Source organism: Parambassis ranga, chromosome 8 (assembly GCF_900634625.1).
Source record: "Parambassis ranga chromosome 8, fParRan2.1, whole genome shotgun sequence".
Lineage (NCBI taxonomy): Eukaryota > Metazoa > Chordata > Actinopteri > Ambassidae > Parambassis > Parambassis ranga.
The window spans coordinates 11404984-11420145 of NC_041029.1; the positions used below are offsets into that span (position 1 = coordinate 11404984).

Below are 15162 nucleotides of genomic sequence, written 5' to 3' on the forward strand. Positions count from 1 at the left end.
TCTATATAAATTGTGTCAAAATAGCTTTACTTTGAGAGCTGAGATGACTGTTATAAATAAGTACTGTTGCAATATGTTTACACAAACTTAATTAAAATATGTCTAACCATAACCTTCAATGTCCCTAAGGCCCAGTGTGTGTGCTGTCATTGTTATTTAAAGCAACAAAAAATGTCCTCATAAAACATACTCACACTGTTTGTCTGGAAATATGCTCAGTCAAATTTCCCAACAGCTTGTTTTGTTTGACTTTGTATCAGTTACAAGTTAATGACTCAATACAAGAAACACTGATCACCATTACATTCACAACTACACCGGTGGTTTTGTGTTGCAGTATGAGTCGTCTGGGAACAGCGAGGGTTAACATGGGCAGAGCTGTGTTCCCTCCTCCTGACGTTAACTGAGCACTCACACATACTTACACACACAGAGAGACACACACACACACTGTCTTTCTCCGCTGAGGCCAGCACAGAGAGACTGAGAGAGTACGAGCCAGCTGTCGGTCGCTGGGTCTTTTCTCCCTCTCCTCTGACTCCTGCGTTATCCACCAGCCTAATCGCTCCATGGGACTCCAGACCTGGCCGCCAAGCAAACCACCACTACTGTCCTCTATGGCCTGCCTTGAAGTGGAGACCCCTTCCATCTGCAGGGGTAAATTCAAATCAGGTGCTTTCTCTTGTTTTTTTTTATTACTTGTCTTTATTCTTCTGTAAGTGTTGTACTCTTGTTAGTCTTTGCTGATGCTGGCAGTGGGGTGGGGGGGGGGGTGTAGTGATGTAGTCCCAACAGGAAATGACAGTTAGGCTCATCACCATGATTCATGCCAAGGAACAGTCTGCAAAAATCGAACTTTTTGTAAAACATTTGTTACAATAACCGTGGCGGTTTATATTGCCTGTGTTTATATTGGCACACTGTTAACACCTTCTGTCACCTGATGTAAGCATAACTTCACTCTTCACTCTTCTTCACATTCAAGCTTCTTTCAATTGGAGCCAAACATGCTGCAGATCAAGATTCTGTCCATTATTTGCATATTTTTAATCTTCCCTGTTTGCATTTGTTTGCAGCAAATTCCTTTGATTAGACCAAGCCCAGAGTAATAAAACACAACACAGCTGCTGTGTTTTTCCTGTTGTTCCATTTAGGACTACACTGTGGTTACCTTATTGAAACATGTGTGAAGTCACACTTGAGGTCTGCTGGTCAGGTTCATGATGTTTCTAGGGATTAGAATTTAAGATATATTAATATATCTATATGGATGTATACAAAACTAGGGTCCATGTCAATTAACAAGCACTCTAAACCTGATTGACTACAACTCTTAAGCAGGTCACACAGTACACACCCATTAATAACAAAAGGAAACTGAATGTGTTGTCTCATCACTTGAATGAATGAATGTGGGATTAAATTAGGCTCCAGAAAGTATAGAAAAGCTCAAATTGTGCGAGTGAAACTGCACATAAACCTTTAAAAAATGGTAAAAAGACACATTTTCCACTCCAGTCGTAACATATTGAACAATCATTTAATTGTTAGTGTAAAAGCCTGGCTTAAATATTTCCTCCTTTACTGAATTAAAGTTAATATCAGTAATAAATACTTATAATACTTTATCTATCTGCAAAGTCCATATTCCAACACATACACAGATCTGGAAGCTCATTATGACACAATTTAAAACCAATAACATTGTTATACTTTACTCCATCTCTAGTTGTAGGTGCCTGAAAGGGCATTCTGTTTTATAGTCTTTGGTATTAGTAGTAAAGTCAAAATAACTCGGTCTCTTTCTGAACTAAACTTCAGCTTTGCTGCTGGCTACAGCAGCGATTATCTGTATTGTTTTAAAAAGAAAGTAAAATAGAATCAAAGGTCTGATGGGAGACCTCCAGGAATTATTTGCTGAGAACATGGGTCTTAGATTAGAGATTACATCAGCAGACAAGGATTTCAGCAGACCCCCTCTTCCCCCTCTGTGTTTCTCCCCAAACTCTGTTTATGCTTTGCTGGTGAACAGGAGTGCGGCCGGCCGGTTTACATCACAGAGAGGTTAGCCAGGGTTCAGGTTGAACACAGGATGACACAAAGTGATGAGGAGGACCCCAGGCAGGAGCTGTATCCCTGTTGTGATGCTCAAATTAAAGCCTGCATTCTCTCCTGGTGCTGGAAGGCAGCTTTTGACGTTATTGACATGTAGCAGTATGTACTCATAAGTTTTCTTGCTTGTGGCATTCTTTCCAAGTCACAGTGGATATAAATATTGAAACAAACCAATGGCAATTTTTTTTACAATCTCCTGTGATCTTCAGGCTGACCATAACCCCCCCTGGCCAGGGTTTGTAATAGGAAACACAGCAGGCGGAGCCGGCACACTGTGTTCTTTGTTGATGGGCTGTTCTGAGAGTGGACTCGAGCTCCCACCCTTAGCTCTTGTCACTCCATGTTCCCTTTGCCCGCCAGTAGAAGCCCATGCAGTCCCCTTCAGCTCCTGCGTAGGGACCAGAGATCCCACCCCCTTCAACTACCCCCAAATTTTCATGGTTCCCAGGCCTTGTTCTCACAGCTGCCCAGTTTATTTTTGCTAGAGTGAGTCACAGAGGCCTGTTCAGACGCAGCGCCTTTCCCAGGAGAGTTGAGCAGGTCTGTGTTGTGTGTGTGTCTGTGTATTTGTGTGTGTGTGTGTAAGCTGTTTCCCCCAAGCCACTGAGCAGATCGCGCTAAGCCAGCTTCACTCCACTGCAGCGGTGACGATAAGAACCATCACACTGCTGCCTCATTTGTCACCTTGGCCATTTTTTCCTGCACTAAGCTGTGTTATTCCACTGAAATAACATGTCCACGCTCAGTTGTTTATAAATGTTTAAACTAGGATCTTACTACAGTTTATATTTTTGGGAAATAGCCTCCAAGTTCTCCATGTGGGGTTTGCACAGACTCAACAGTTTCTGCTGGGAGAAACATCTTTGATGTTCCACAATAACACAACTGCTTATCAGTCCAAAGCAAGATTACATTTTAAAAACTATTTATTAAATAGAATCAACTCTTGGCTGTGTGGTGACAAAAATGGATTTACTGATTATCATGACTGCAAACCTGACATTAATCCCTGTTTTATCTGCTGTCCCTGTGCATAGATACTGAGACACTGCCTGTCACTGGGAAAGCTCTCACCCAATCACACTGTGTATAAGTCTAACTGCTCTGAGCTGAACTCCATACAGGAAATGAGCAGAATGTCTGTGGTGGTGAACAGCTGTTACTGCATATTGATCAGGAAAGAAGTACTTTACCTCACAGGTTTTACAGTTAAAATGGTGGGGAGGTGACTCAGCAGAGTTGGTTTTGGGTGGTTAAACTTTAAATCCGACCTCTCTGCCTTCTTTCAGTGCTTCAGCTCTGTCTGCAGCAGAGGAGAACTCGAGAGGAGCTCGCGGAGCAGGGCATCATGCCACGTGAGTATTCATTTTGACAATTCATGCAAAGAGTTTATGCTGAATAAGCCTATCAGTGTTTTACATTTTGAAGTCTCTGTGCTTCAGATTTGCTTTCTGTGGTTCTGAAGAAGCGGTAGGCCCTTTTACATTACCCACTAATGACTGGTTTGCCAGAGCTAAGCAAGAGCAAGAGAGAGAGGGAGGATGATAGAGAAAGTGGGTATAGTGTGGAATAAAAAGAGAAGATTCCAAGAACAGTTTCTGGTGTTCCAGGAGCGAAGAAGAGAAACTATTAGTTAACCCTGGGATGTTGGCGGTTCCATAATCCAGTCAGCATCTTAGCTCCAAGTCATGTTAGTTATGATGGTCCCATCAGAAGATGGTTTGCATGTAAGCAGGTGCTATAGATGTTGGCAATGATTGTGTAGTTACTCTCACTGCCAGAAATGAAGACAAAATGTACAAACAGCAGCTTTAAGATCTGAACAAATTATGACTTTATTATACAAACCGTCAGTGATGCATTGTTACAGATTATACTGTACAGCATCATACAATCTTTTGGTTCACAGTCACCTCTTGTTTAGAATTTCTTAGCAACAAAGAGAGTTTGCAACTACTCTTAAAGTAGTGGAACATTTATCAGCTGAAGAGACAGATATTTTCCTTAAATGTAGGTGGAGACAAAAAAGGAGCTAAAAGACTAATAGACTTTTGGCAGGTGGCTGAGCAATAACACTGATGATCAAACTTCATTGTACCCATAGCCCTGAAAGGGACTAGCTCTGCTCTAATGCCGTCAACATCCATCCTTTGATGTGACAAAGGTCGGGCGGGCTGTACGTCATTCTTTGGGTGAGACTTGCGACAAGCTCAAACTGTGACAGAATCCTGCTGATAGGTAGGAAAGTAGAAAGAGAAACTCCTGTGGTCAAGTTCCCACCTCCTCTTTGGCTCCACTGTGTCACATGAGTCAGCGACTGGGCCTTCAGTGGAGGTCAGCCGCCCCCTCTGAGCCCAGTTGAGCATAAGACTGCACACAAACCTCCCCATACAGCACACTGCTGCTCCTACATTTACAGGGCTTATCATAGGTATGCATGAGGGGTTTAGCTGATGATGAGTGGGAATGTTTTGCTTTACTCCTCTGACATGCTCATAAGACCCCCCCCCCCCCAACCCCACCCCCCAGGCTGTGTGTCCTGAAAACCAAACAATACTCATCATGTCGGAGGTGACGGGCTGTTGAGCCAGACCTCGTCTAGTGTTTTTGTTTCTGAGAGTGATTAAAGACCAACTCTGCATGGAACAATCTCTTTGCTTGAGTCAGTAGAGCTGACACTTCCTGTTTGACTCCCTGAGTTCACACTCATGCAGAACAACAAACACAAAGGAATGAAAAATGATGATGCAGTAAATCACTCTTGATACACGCAGGATCTTTGTCATCAAAAAACAAGGGTAGGAGGAAAAACATGACATGTACTTGTTGCTTATACCATTCCCTTCCTACAGCTCTTAAGACACCTGCTGCCTTTCATGAGCAGATTCGCAGCCTGGAGAGAGCCAGGGTAAGATGATGGCAAAAATAACTGTATGTTTCTGTATATCTACACATTAAAGATGAGTAAAAACATACCTGTTTTCTCAGACAGGGAACTTCTTAAAGCACAAACTTTGCAGCCGACCTCAGCGCACTGAACTTGTCCGCATGCACATCCTACAAGGTACTCACCCTTTCTGTGTTCTTACATCTTCTTCTTCTTCTTCTTATTAGTATAAGCTGTTTTTATTAAATTTATTAAATCTGTGAGGTTGGCAGACTTTTGTGAGGTCTGACTGTGAGTCACGATGATGAAGGAGTTGGGATGGTTCTGTTTGTGTAATCAGAGACACAGGCAGAGCCCTCGCTGCAGGCCACACAGATGAAGCTGAAGAGGGCCCGGCTCACTGATGATCTCAATGAGAAAATCGCGCAGCGACCCGGACCCATGGAGCTGGTGGAGAAGAACATCCTGCCTGTTGACTCTGGGGCCGAAAAGGTCAACAATGGTAGATATCATCAACATCAGTATACATCAAATAAGCAATAAAGGATAGCATCCTTACACGTCTGAGAAGTCAATGTAATAAGTGTCTTTTTAGCCTAGCTAGCATGACCCTGATACATCTTAATGCAACTGTTTAATGGAGAGTTAAAACAGATGATCAGCACTTTTTGATAACTTTTGTTAGACTTAAACTTAGCATTTTATTTACATTAGTAAGTGATGGTAGTAAATACATGAGTATTTCTGTAGTTTTCAGTCTAGAAGTGTTTTTTGGCATAGAAAACATTGTGTCAGCATTGACATATTAGCATATTATCCACATGCTGATAGCATTTAGCTCAAATTTATAATAATGCTGTCAGCAATGCGTACACTCCTTGACATATATTTTTTCTTTTGACACCACAGCTGCTAAGACAGAATATTGTAAGACACCGGATGGTTCAGATGTGTACAACTTTGATGAGGACAGCAGTGACACACTATCACCACAGCGTCCTGCTGGCCAACAATCGCCCAGCTCCACTTCGGCCTCCCCCCGTGAGTGTGGAAGGACTGATGTCACGTCATCTAATTTAACTCCAATGCAGGTACACACACCATTACAATCAGCACATAAACCACCACTGTCAGCAGACAAACAAATGATCTAAACAAACATTTATATTATAATTTCAGTATTACATATCAGAAAAATAGAACTTAATTTGCCTATATGCACACACAGTGTGCCATCCATGCATAATGTATTTATTATAATATGATGTTTGAGCCTGTTTCTGGTTATATTATTCCAGTTGAGTTGATTCTCTGTTCGTCCGTGGGATGATGGTTAACAAGCGTAGCAGCTTCACTGTTCTTACTGAGCACGTCATGTGATTGCTTTCCTTGTCTTGCTTTTCTCATTGCTCCCCGCTTCCCAACTCACAGCCTGCATCAGATTCAGTCAACTCAGTATCCACCAGCGAGCAGCAACAAGCCACTGCACCTCAGCCAGTTGTGCCCAGTATCACACCAGTTCTTGTAAAGGTGAGTTTTTTTGTTTTAAAACCAAGTTTGACATAAATCAATAATTCCTTTTTTAAAACCTGACCTTTACTACACACCACTCCCCTGCTCTCTCTCTCTATATATATATATATATATCTTGCCTGTTGTCACTGCTGCAGTGTAATGAAACAGCGCAATAAAAATGCCCAAAAAGATGTTTTCATTTAATTTATAACCAGCAGTTATGACATTGACCTCTGGCACTGAGCTGAGCCTGTCTAATTTATTTTCTGTGTTTGTTTTCTTTATGTCACAGTCTGTGTTTTATCACATCAGTGGATGAAGCAGCAGTAATATAAGTCAAATGCATGTCAAAGAATGACTAGTCGCAGTTTGTCTTCAATTAGGGTCAAATGGCGGACTGTCCCTCCTCATCTAGGCCGTGTAAAATCGAAGCTTAAAATCAAAGTACAAGAGTGAGGCAATAACTCGTGCATTTATCATAATCCAGTTATCCTCTGAGCATGACTTGAACTTGCCCTCCCTTGGAATACGATAGTGGAATGAATTTGACAAATTGGCGGGTGTGTGTGCGTCTAACCCTGCCTGAGTTTCTGGTTTCATAGCGAGAACCTGAAGCTTTAATGCCAAGCCATTTTCATGTGTACTACATCCTGTAATTGCAGGTGGTAAAACAATAAGGGTCACATTTCCACTACCCGTTTCCTCATCCTGCTGTTCTCATCCAGCGTCAGAACATTGTTCCACCTTATTGCTCAGAGCTATTAAAACACAGTATCAGTTCCAACACTTTGCTCTGTTGGTGCTGGCTATGCAAGATGTATTCCCTGATAAACTGGATTGAGATCAGTCAGAGGGATCCGGATCCTCCAGACGGCCCTCTCTTGTTGACTCTTTCTATATTTTCTGTGTTGTGTTCTGCAGCAAAGCTTGGCCAAGTTGCCTGCCGATAAAAGCCGCAGCAAAAAGAGCAAAGAGCCCAAGCCCAGAGTAAAAAAGTTGAAGTACCATCAGTATGTTCCACCGCACCAGAAGCAAGAGGTCAGCGAGGCACCGATGGACTCTGCTTACGCTCGCCTCCTGCAGCAGCAGCAGCAGTTCCTGCAGCTCCAGATCCTGAGCCAGCAACAGCAGCAGTACAACTACCAGGCTGTCCTGCCTGCCGCACTCAAGTATGCTTAATCAGAAAAACCCAATCATATGTTTGTTTTATAGAATGTGAACTTTGCTGTCACAACCACAGCTGCACACTGTCTCAATTTCTTTGTGTTTCCGGCCCACAGCTTCCTACACAGGAGCTGTTAATAGTGAAAAATGGATTCTCCCTCTCTCATCTGTACTCCCCCTTTACTTCTCCTCCTATTACAACAGACCAACAACTGAGGTACAAACCAGCTGTTCCACTGTGGTTCTGAGTGGAAACACTGCGTCTGCCCCTGCACAGCTCCACCACGCTCAGACCAACCGCAAGCCGGATCACTTACCAAGTAATCTGGATGAGATGAAGGTGACACGTTGCTGCCTTCACACACACTGCTTCCACAGTATGAATGCTGCAGAGGTGTTTTATGATGTGATGTCTTAACAGGTTGCTGAATTGAAAATGGAGCTAAAACTCCGATCTTTGCCAGTTTCTGGGACTAAGACAGATCTGATAGAGAGGCTGAAGTTGTTTCAGGAGAACTCTAATGTCCAGACATCTGCTACCAAAGACACAGCAGCCTTACAGGCTGAAAACATAACACCACCGGTGTCCCCGATAGCTTCTAAGGTGTCCAGTCTAGGCATAGAGGACAGTTATAGGGCAGACAGTCCATCGAGACTGGTTTGCAATGCTCCCTGCTTGAGCTCCCCACATGAAGAAAATCCCACAGAGACCCACAAGAAGGATTCTGAAAAGGACAAACGTCTTTACGAGAAGGAGCGTCAGATTGAGGAGCTAAAGAGGAAGCTGGAGCAAGAGCAGAGGCTGGTGGAGGAGCTGAAGATGCAGCTGGAGGTGGAGAAGAGAAGTCAGCAAGGAGACTCTCCACCTCTAGTTCCCGTCCAGGTCAAAGAGGAAAACAGGAGCTGCTCTGTGTCCTGTGGCTCTCCTGGTCTGCCAGTGTTGGTCAAACAGGAGGAGCCTGCAGATCAGATCTGTCCAAATCAGTTCATTATCGGTCACCAGACCATCACACAGCATGAAGCCCTGCAGTCTGTCCTCCTGCCCGCAGCAGTCACTATCCAGCTCCCTGCCAATGGTATCAAATTACACACTGCTGCCTCTGGCCTCATCCAGACCTCTGGACAGGTGCCACAGAAAATAGAGGCTTCAGCTGCATTACAGCAGCAATGCAGCACTGAGCCGAAGGTAAGAAAACACTGCTGCATGAACTCGTCACTATCCCCTCTGCATCCGAAACCATACATTGTGTTTTGTAAGTTCAAGATAATGTTTTTAATAGCAACATCCAATACATCACATCTGGTCGTCCTCCACACAGCAACTTGGGTAATGCATCTTCCTCGTTGCCATGGTGATAACAGGCCTGAGCCAAGCGATGAAATCTTTTCCTGCTCAAATCAAAAGGCCTGTGGAAACACGGGAGCAGGTGCTGAGTGAGAGCTGACCGTAGCGCCCTCACTGCCCTCTGCTCTGAGCCCAACACACAAGACAGCATTAGTGGAGGGTGTGTGTTGCAGTGCATGACTTCTCGCATACTGATGTCTCTGTTTTTCCCCCCGTAGACATGGAGGATGGATACCACTGCACATATCAATACACTCCCAGTTAGTGGTTGTGCTGGAGGGGTCTCCTCTAACCAAGCTGTCTCCAAAGGGCAGGCAAAAAAGGTAGATCCTGTTTTAATATCAGACGTATCCTGTTTTTGTTCTTTTTTGTGTGTCTACCAATCAATCCTTCTTTGATCTCTCAGCAGCCAAGATTAACAAATCATGCGTCAAAGTGTAAAGACCCGCCCCGCTATGAGGATGCAGTTAAACAGACACGCAGCATGTTGACAGCTGTTCAGGTGGAAATCCAACAGACATGAGTATATTCCTTAAAAATGTATGATTCAAACATGTAATGTTCTGTTATTTTTCTGCAGGGTCCCACTGTAGCCAGCCAGCAGATGGATGACCTGTTTGATGTGCTGATTGAAAGTGGTGGTGAGTAATACCAGCCTGGTTCTGGCACTGCTGACTCTGATCAGTGTTTTGGTTCTAATTTTTTTCCACACTTGTTTTTTCAGAGATCTCGCCTTTCATCAGGCAGGATCCTCCCAGCCTCAACAAGGCTCTCCCAGTGACAGCCAGCGTAACCACCCTTCCCATCAACACCGTTTTATCACGGCCTCCACCTTTAGTCCAGGTGGCCCATCTTCCTGTTACACCCCTCAACTCTTCCACCCTTCTGGATGTCACTGAAACACAAAAACTGAAGCTAATGGAGGAGTTACACTCCCCTGCAGTCACCATGGAAGGAGACTTTAATGACAGCACGTCAGCTTCTGCGCTGAACCTACACAACAGCAACATGGACAGCATGGACTGGCTTGACCTTACTCTGTCTGTGCCAGCAGAGGATGTTAACGCTTTGGACATATCTGTGCCAGGAGGCGTCTTCTCCTCTGACTTCCTGGATTCTCATGAACTGAACTTGAACTGGGACTGAATGAACTCTCACACTGAACTGTTGGTGGTTTGATCAGTTTAAACTTGCTGAATTGATTCCTTTGAATTCCCTGACTAATAAAGTGGGATTGGTACTGGCAGTTGAAGCTAAATATGGAAGTAGCTTTTTTAAGATTTCCATCTCAAGTTGATGTCTCCTATTTGTTCTTGGGTTAACTGATTTCTCAGATTTCAGTAAACGTCAGTAAAACGTCCTCCTGGTTCCAGAACTGATGGCACAAACACTGTGTGTAGCAGAAGGCTGTTATTGCGTTTACTCCACCCTGGTTTGGAATGATTATCACTATCCAAACAGATTGTAAACACACAGCCACTACATAATCCTTGTGTGTGTGAATTGTGAGACATAAATCAGGATTGGGAGTGTGAATGTGATGGCCACAACAAGTCACCAGGCATTTATTACATAAAACTGTGCCAACATTGTTTCATCATCCAAACCTAGGATCACCGCTTGCATTTTTGTGCAGTGTTTACCAACAAATGGGCTCATAAAGGGTTAAAAATTGAGTTTATCTAGGTGACTTGGGTCACTGTGCACAAAACATACACATAAATACAATCCACCAGCTTGCCGCTCAACTGGTACAACAGTAACTTTACAGTCAGATAGTGTTGTGGTGACACCTGCTGGCTACATCTGATTTTTCTATTTCAAACTGCTGTTATGAATTTGGTATTCCCCAGGCAGTGCGGTGAATGTTTTTGAATGTAAAATGATTCTACGTGTATATTTTCTATCAGCCCATCAGTGCCTCATCTGACAAAACAAATGCCCCACCCCCGTTATGTGGGATTATGTGCTGGAAGGAGAAAAGTTTTTGTCGTTACTATACTAGTATAACTCGACACTCAGCATTGTAATGCATAGATTGTATGCCATATGTTTTACACAGTGTATTTATGTTGCCTTTTATACAAATGTATCAGTCATATTGTAAATACAGAGATTATTTGGGATGTCACTGTTGGCCTATGAGTGTCACACCTTTTACTGCTTTCATTAAAAAAAGGATACACAAGGAGTGTGTTATGTTGCAGTTTTGACCAAACTAACATTTAATTATATTGTTGTAGCTCTAAATAAGAGTTTTAAATGTATAATATATTGATCTAAGTTGTCATAAAATTTAATGTAATATACACATCTACATACATACAAGGAGGCACCACTCTTCTGCCTCTATAAGACACAAAGCATCCCAATGCAACCAGTGATATTCATAATAAGTGGAGTTAAAGGGACAGTTTACCCAAAAACCAAATCAAATATACCTGACATGTGACCTTTGTTCTTTTTCCTCTGTAAAGGAAGTGAAATGTGTTCAAAGCAGCAAAACATTGAGCCAGTTACACAAGAAGATTCGCAGACCTTGTTGTGGGCAAAGATAGAAGCAGTTCTTCATATTCTATGTTCTTCAGAGCTTTTTCACAGTGTGGATTGGTGTTCGACATTTTGGACACCTGTGTATAACAGACTTGAACCTATTCATGCAGAATGGTAAGAGGCAGCAACCAGCCACGCAGCTGCAAAAAAAAAGAGGAACAGGAAATAAACATGTGAACACAAAAATGACAGACACAACAAGGTCTGACTATATTCTCATGCAAATAACTCTCAAGCAACAGACAGAAGACTTTTTCATACCCCATCATCACTGACATGAAACACACCAGCCAGGTCACACTGCTGGTGGAGGTGGAGGTCTCTGTCATGATGAACTCCCGACACTCAGGGCACTGCGTCCTGGTGGGACATGGTGGGAGGTTCTCCACGTCCAGGATCACAGTGGGCGCTGTGAGGAGATGCACAAGTTATCTCTTGTTTTTTTTGTTTTTTTGTTTTTTTGTCTGTGTCAACCATAGCTTTTAGAATTTAGAAGTATAGCTTACCTGGAATACAAGGTGGAGAGTCAACGTAGAAAATATTGGAGCCAGGAACAAGACCAACAAGTCTCTTCTGACTTGAAGTGAAATCAACTTCTAACAACAACAAAAAGGATAAAGAGAAAGTAATGTTATTGGACTAAAATAAAGTGATGCTTTTCTGACTCAAAATCTGTCCTCACTCTTCGTGCCAGCTGCCTCCTTGGCACTGAGGATGGTGTCAAAGGTTTTCTGGAGCTCGGCCTTCTTTTCAATTAGCTCTTTCAGCTTGTCTTCGATGTTGTTGATCTCATGCTGACTGGAGGTTGCCTCCTCTGGCAGAAAAAAAAATATTCACACAAAGGTCACACAGACATTGAGACAGAGAAGAGCTCTTGCATGTTCTCTGTGATGTCACCTGTTTGTCCAAATTCAGCCCGATTCCTCAGCTCCTGAAATATACAAAGAATCCTTTTCCTCTCCAGAAGTTGTTGCCTTTTGAGTGAAAGATGTTTTAACTCTGTGGATATCCTCTTCACTTCATCTGAAGCAGTCATGGCTGCTGCTAAAAAGCCAGGAAAGGGTAAACACAGCATGAGCTTTCTGGATTGATTTGTCAGGAATGATCAGGTCTTGGTCTTTCCTCCAGACATAAAGGGACAGTTCAACACACAAAACAGTTTTTTAATCTAGATTAATATCTTTGAAGAGAGATACAGAGCTTTGGAGAGATTTCTGTTGTCTTTCCAATGTAATGAAACTATAAAAATCATGGTGCTCAGAGCTACAAAAAGCAATCCTTCCCTGAAATCATGAACCAGTTACTCAAACATATTCACAGACATTGTTTTGACAATTTAATGAGGACACAAAAAATATCTGATTTTGAGGTAAACTGTCCCTTTAAGATGCGTTACGAGACATTGATAATTTCTCCAGAAGTTTAAAAATGGAAAGAAAGAAACACTAAACCACTTTAAATGATTCTAGTTTAATTTAATTGCGAACTGCGAATTGCAAAGTAAAATCTGGTTTACCTGCACTGTTCTGATAGCTACACTATCTAACATGTCAAATAAGAGTCCTATATCACACCTTTACTGAGGAAAATATCACATTAGAAAGAAAAATGTGATGATTACCTAATTTCTTCTCCTGCTCCCGCCGCACCCTGCACATGTAACACTCAACAAGGGGACAGTGTTCCTTCCTCTCAGGAAATATTCAAATCATCAGGTCATGTTTATAACTGCCCCCTTTGGAAAAGGTGTCATAGATCTCTAGTTGAAATGCACACATTAAAAACGCAAAGACACACATGCAGATAATGAAATAAAGACTGAATTTATTTAATGATTTTTGCACAAAAACCACATCAGAAGTAAAAAATGGATCATAATGTACAGAACTGTTATTTACATATAGCCTGTTTCAGAGGGAATGACTGCAATGCTTCACTTTTTCTTGACTCTCTTCATGAACGTCACTTCATCCCTGTTTCTGATCCCGTAGCTGAAAACAGAAACACACAGAAAGTCAAACAGTTTTAACACAGTGTTAAATTAAGTGTTACCTTCAAACACTCACTCTTTAAGCCTGGCTTTGTCATCCTCCAGCTTTTCACCCTGAAATACTAAATGATACGTTCTCCAAACATATCTCCTGTACAAAAAACCAGCAAAGAAGCAGATAAATGATAGATGCAGCCTTCTTTATATTTATGATGTGTCCTTTGTGCGTGTGTTTACCAGCTGACATGTTTCACTCCACCTTCACGCTGCTGTTTCAGCTCCATGAAGCGGCAAATGGCTTTCTTTAGATCAAGGACGGTAGCATTCTGCACCACCACTATGGCTTAAAACACACAAACAAATCATATTTATAAAATAATATTAACACAAGCATAATGTGATGTTTGGTGTTCAACCTCAATACTTACGCATTACTTCGCCATCTGCTTTTAAAACCTTCACAGTCATTGCCTGGCCATACTCTAAAGCAATCTGAGAATTGATCTCCTCCAGTGTCACCTGCAATGCAAAATGCTTTCACTTTTCATTCATGTCTTTCTGTCTCACAGCCCTGCAGACAGGACTTAGACATGTCACAACCCACAGTTGTTTATCTTTGAGAAGAAAATGCCAATCATGGTTTTAGTTTGCCAGCTGTGGCAATCTTCAAGTCTCACATTCTTACAAACATTCTCTTTTGATTGCCGGAGAAAGAGAAGCAAACATGCAAATATTTAACAGGCTGGCTTAGGATAACATGTTGCTACATACTATTTGAATCTGAGATCCAAACACAACGCAAATAGAGAGTAGACTGGCCTCTGCATCTATAGCCTATGCAAATAAGTCTAAAATATTTGCATAAAAATAACATGCGCTACTTACTGATCTCAATTTCAAATGATTGACTGCCTTCAAAAGCATCACTATTCACGTTGCTGTCATCATAACCCCTAAAGTCCCTGTGTATTTGTGCATATTGACTGAACAGCCTCACCTTAATTGGCAGATCACAAAGTAAAGGATCTTGGACAAGTTGAGCAAGTCCCTCCTCAAACATATCCAGGATTTCTGAGTGAGGAAGAGCATCCTCGTCTTCTTCCTCTTCATTTGAAATGACCACATCCGTCTCTGTTTCTGCCTCCACGGGGTTCACAGACTGCCCTTCTGCCCCAGCAGCAGCAGCAGCAGCAGAACTCATGCTGGGAGTCTGTTCCTGCTCCATCCCCGCGTACAAATATTCACAATACAGCGTCAAACATGACGGTGAATGATACAAAAATAAATAAAAATAGTCTTTTAGATTTAATACGAGTCCCAGAGTAAGAAAGTATTATTTTCAAACGTTGAAACTTAGATTATCTCAGGACACGAAGCCATCGAAGTAAATAAACTGAGCACATGTCCAGTACAAATGATGAACCGGATGGGTAACAGAGCTTAGTATATATCGTTCCGCTTAATTAAATTACATTCAGACACAGGTGAATGATTTCGTTAAATATTGCGCTAACACGTTTAGCATACGAATCTTTTAAAATGACTACTATTTTGGAGTTTGGTCGTCATGTTTTTAATATAAGACCTCTTCTT

The 15162-nt window shown here is 42.3% G+C and overlaps 3 protein-coding genes across 8 annotated transcripts; 1 reads left to right on the forward strand and 2 right to left on the reverse strand.

Annotated features, from left to right (window-relative positions):
- The first annotated feature begins 393 nt into the window (after positions 1-393).
- On the forward strand, positions 394-11217 carry mrtfbb (myocardin related transcription factor Bb). 5 transcript variants are annotated; one of them, XM_028411743.1, is made up of 14 exons: positions 394-672; positions 3405-3470; positions 4968-5023; positions 5104-5179; positions 5343-5504; positions 5912-6093; positions 6434-6532; positions 7439-7686; positions 7886-8021; positions 8103-8867; positions 9245-9349; positions 9436-9528; positions 9607-9667; positions 9751-11217. In XM_028411743.1, exons 1-14 carry the CDS (start codon positions 570-572, stop codon positions 10170-10172), a joined length of 2574 nt encoding a protein of 857 aa, XP_028267544.1. In that variant the 5' UTR covers positions 394-569; the 3' UTR covers positions 10173-11217. The 5 variants fall into 5 exon arrangements, with proteins under 5 accessions (XP_028267544.1, XP_028267545.1, XP_028267543.1 ...); XM_028411744.1 differs by having other exon boundaries at positions 394-657; positions 9433-9528; XM_028411742.1 differs by having other exon boundaries at positions 395-672; positions 9433-9528.
- Positions 11218-11582: 365 nt separating this feature from the next.
- LOC114439948 (uncharacterized) lies at positions 11583-12615 on the reverse strand. The gene is made up of 5 exons (XM_028412161.1): positions 12477-12615; positions 12262-12393; positions 12086-12175; positions 11841-11988; positions 11583-11719 (listed from the first exon to the last, which is right to left on the reverse strand). The coding sequence occupies exons 1-5, from the start codon at positions 12613-12615 to the stop codon at positions 11611-11613; spliced, it is 618 nt and encodes a 205-aa protein (XP_028267962.1). The 3' UTR covers positions 11583-11610.
- Positions 12616-13434: 819 nt separating this feature from the next.
- On the reverse strand, positions 13435-14970 carry snrnp25 (small nuclear ribonucleoprotein 25). 2 transcript variants are annotated; one of them, XM_028412540.1, is made up of 5 exons: positions 14567-14970; positions 13998-14088; positions 13807-13912; positions 13646-13720; positions 13435-13570 (listed from the first exon to the last, which is right to left on the reverse strand). In XM_028412540.1, exons 1-5 carry the CDS (start codon positions 14792-14794, stop codon positions 13513-13515), a joined length of 558 nt encoding a protein of 185 aa, XP_028268341.1. In that variant the 5' UTR covers positions 14795-14970; the 3' UTR covers positions 13435-13512. The 2 variants fall into 2 exon arrangements, with proteins under 2 accessions (XP_028268341.1, XP_028268342.1); XM_028412541.1 differs by having other exon boundaries at positions 13529-13570; positions 13815-13912.
- Positions 14971-15162: the final 192 nt, after the last annotated feature.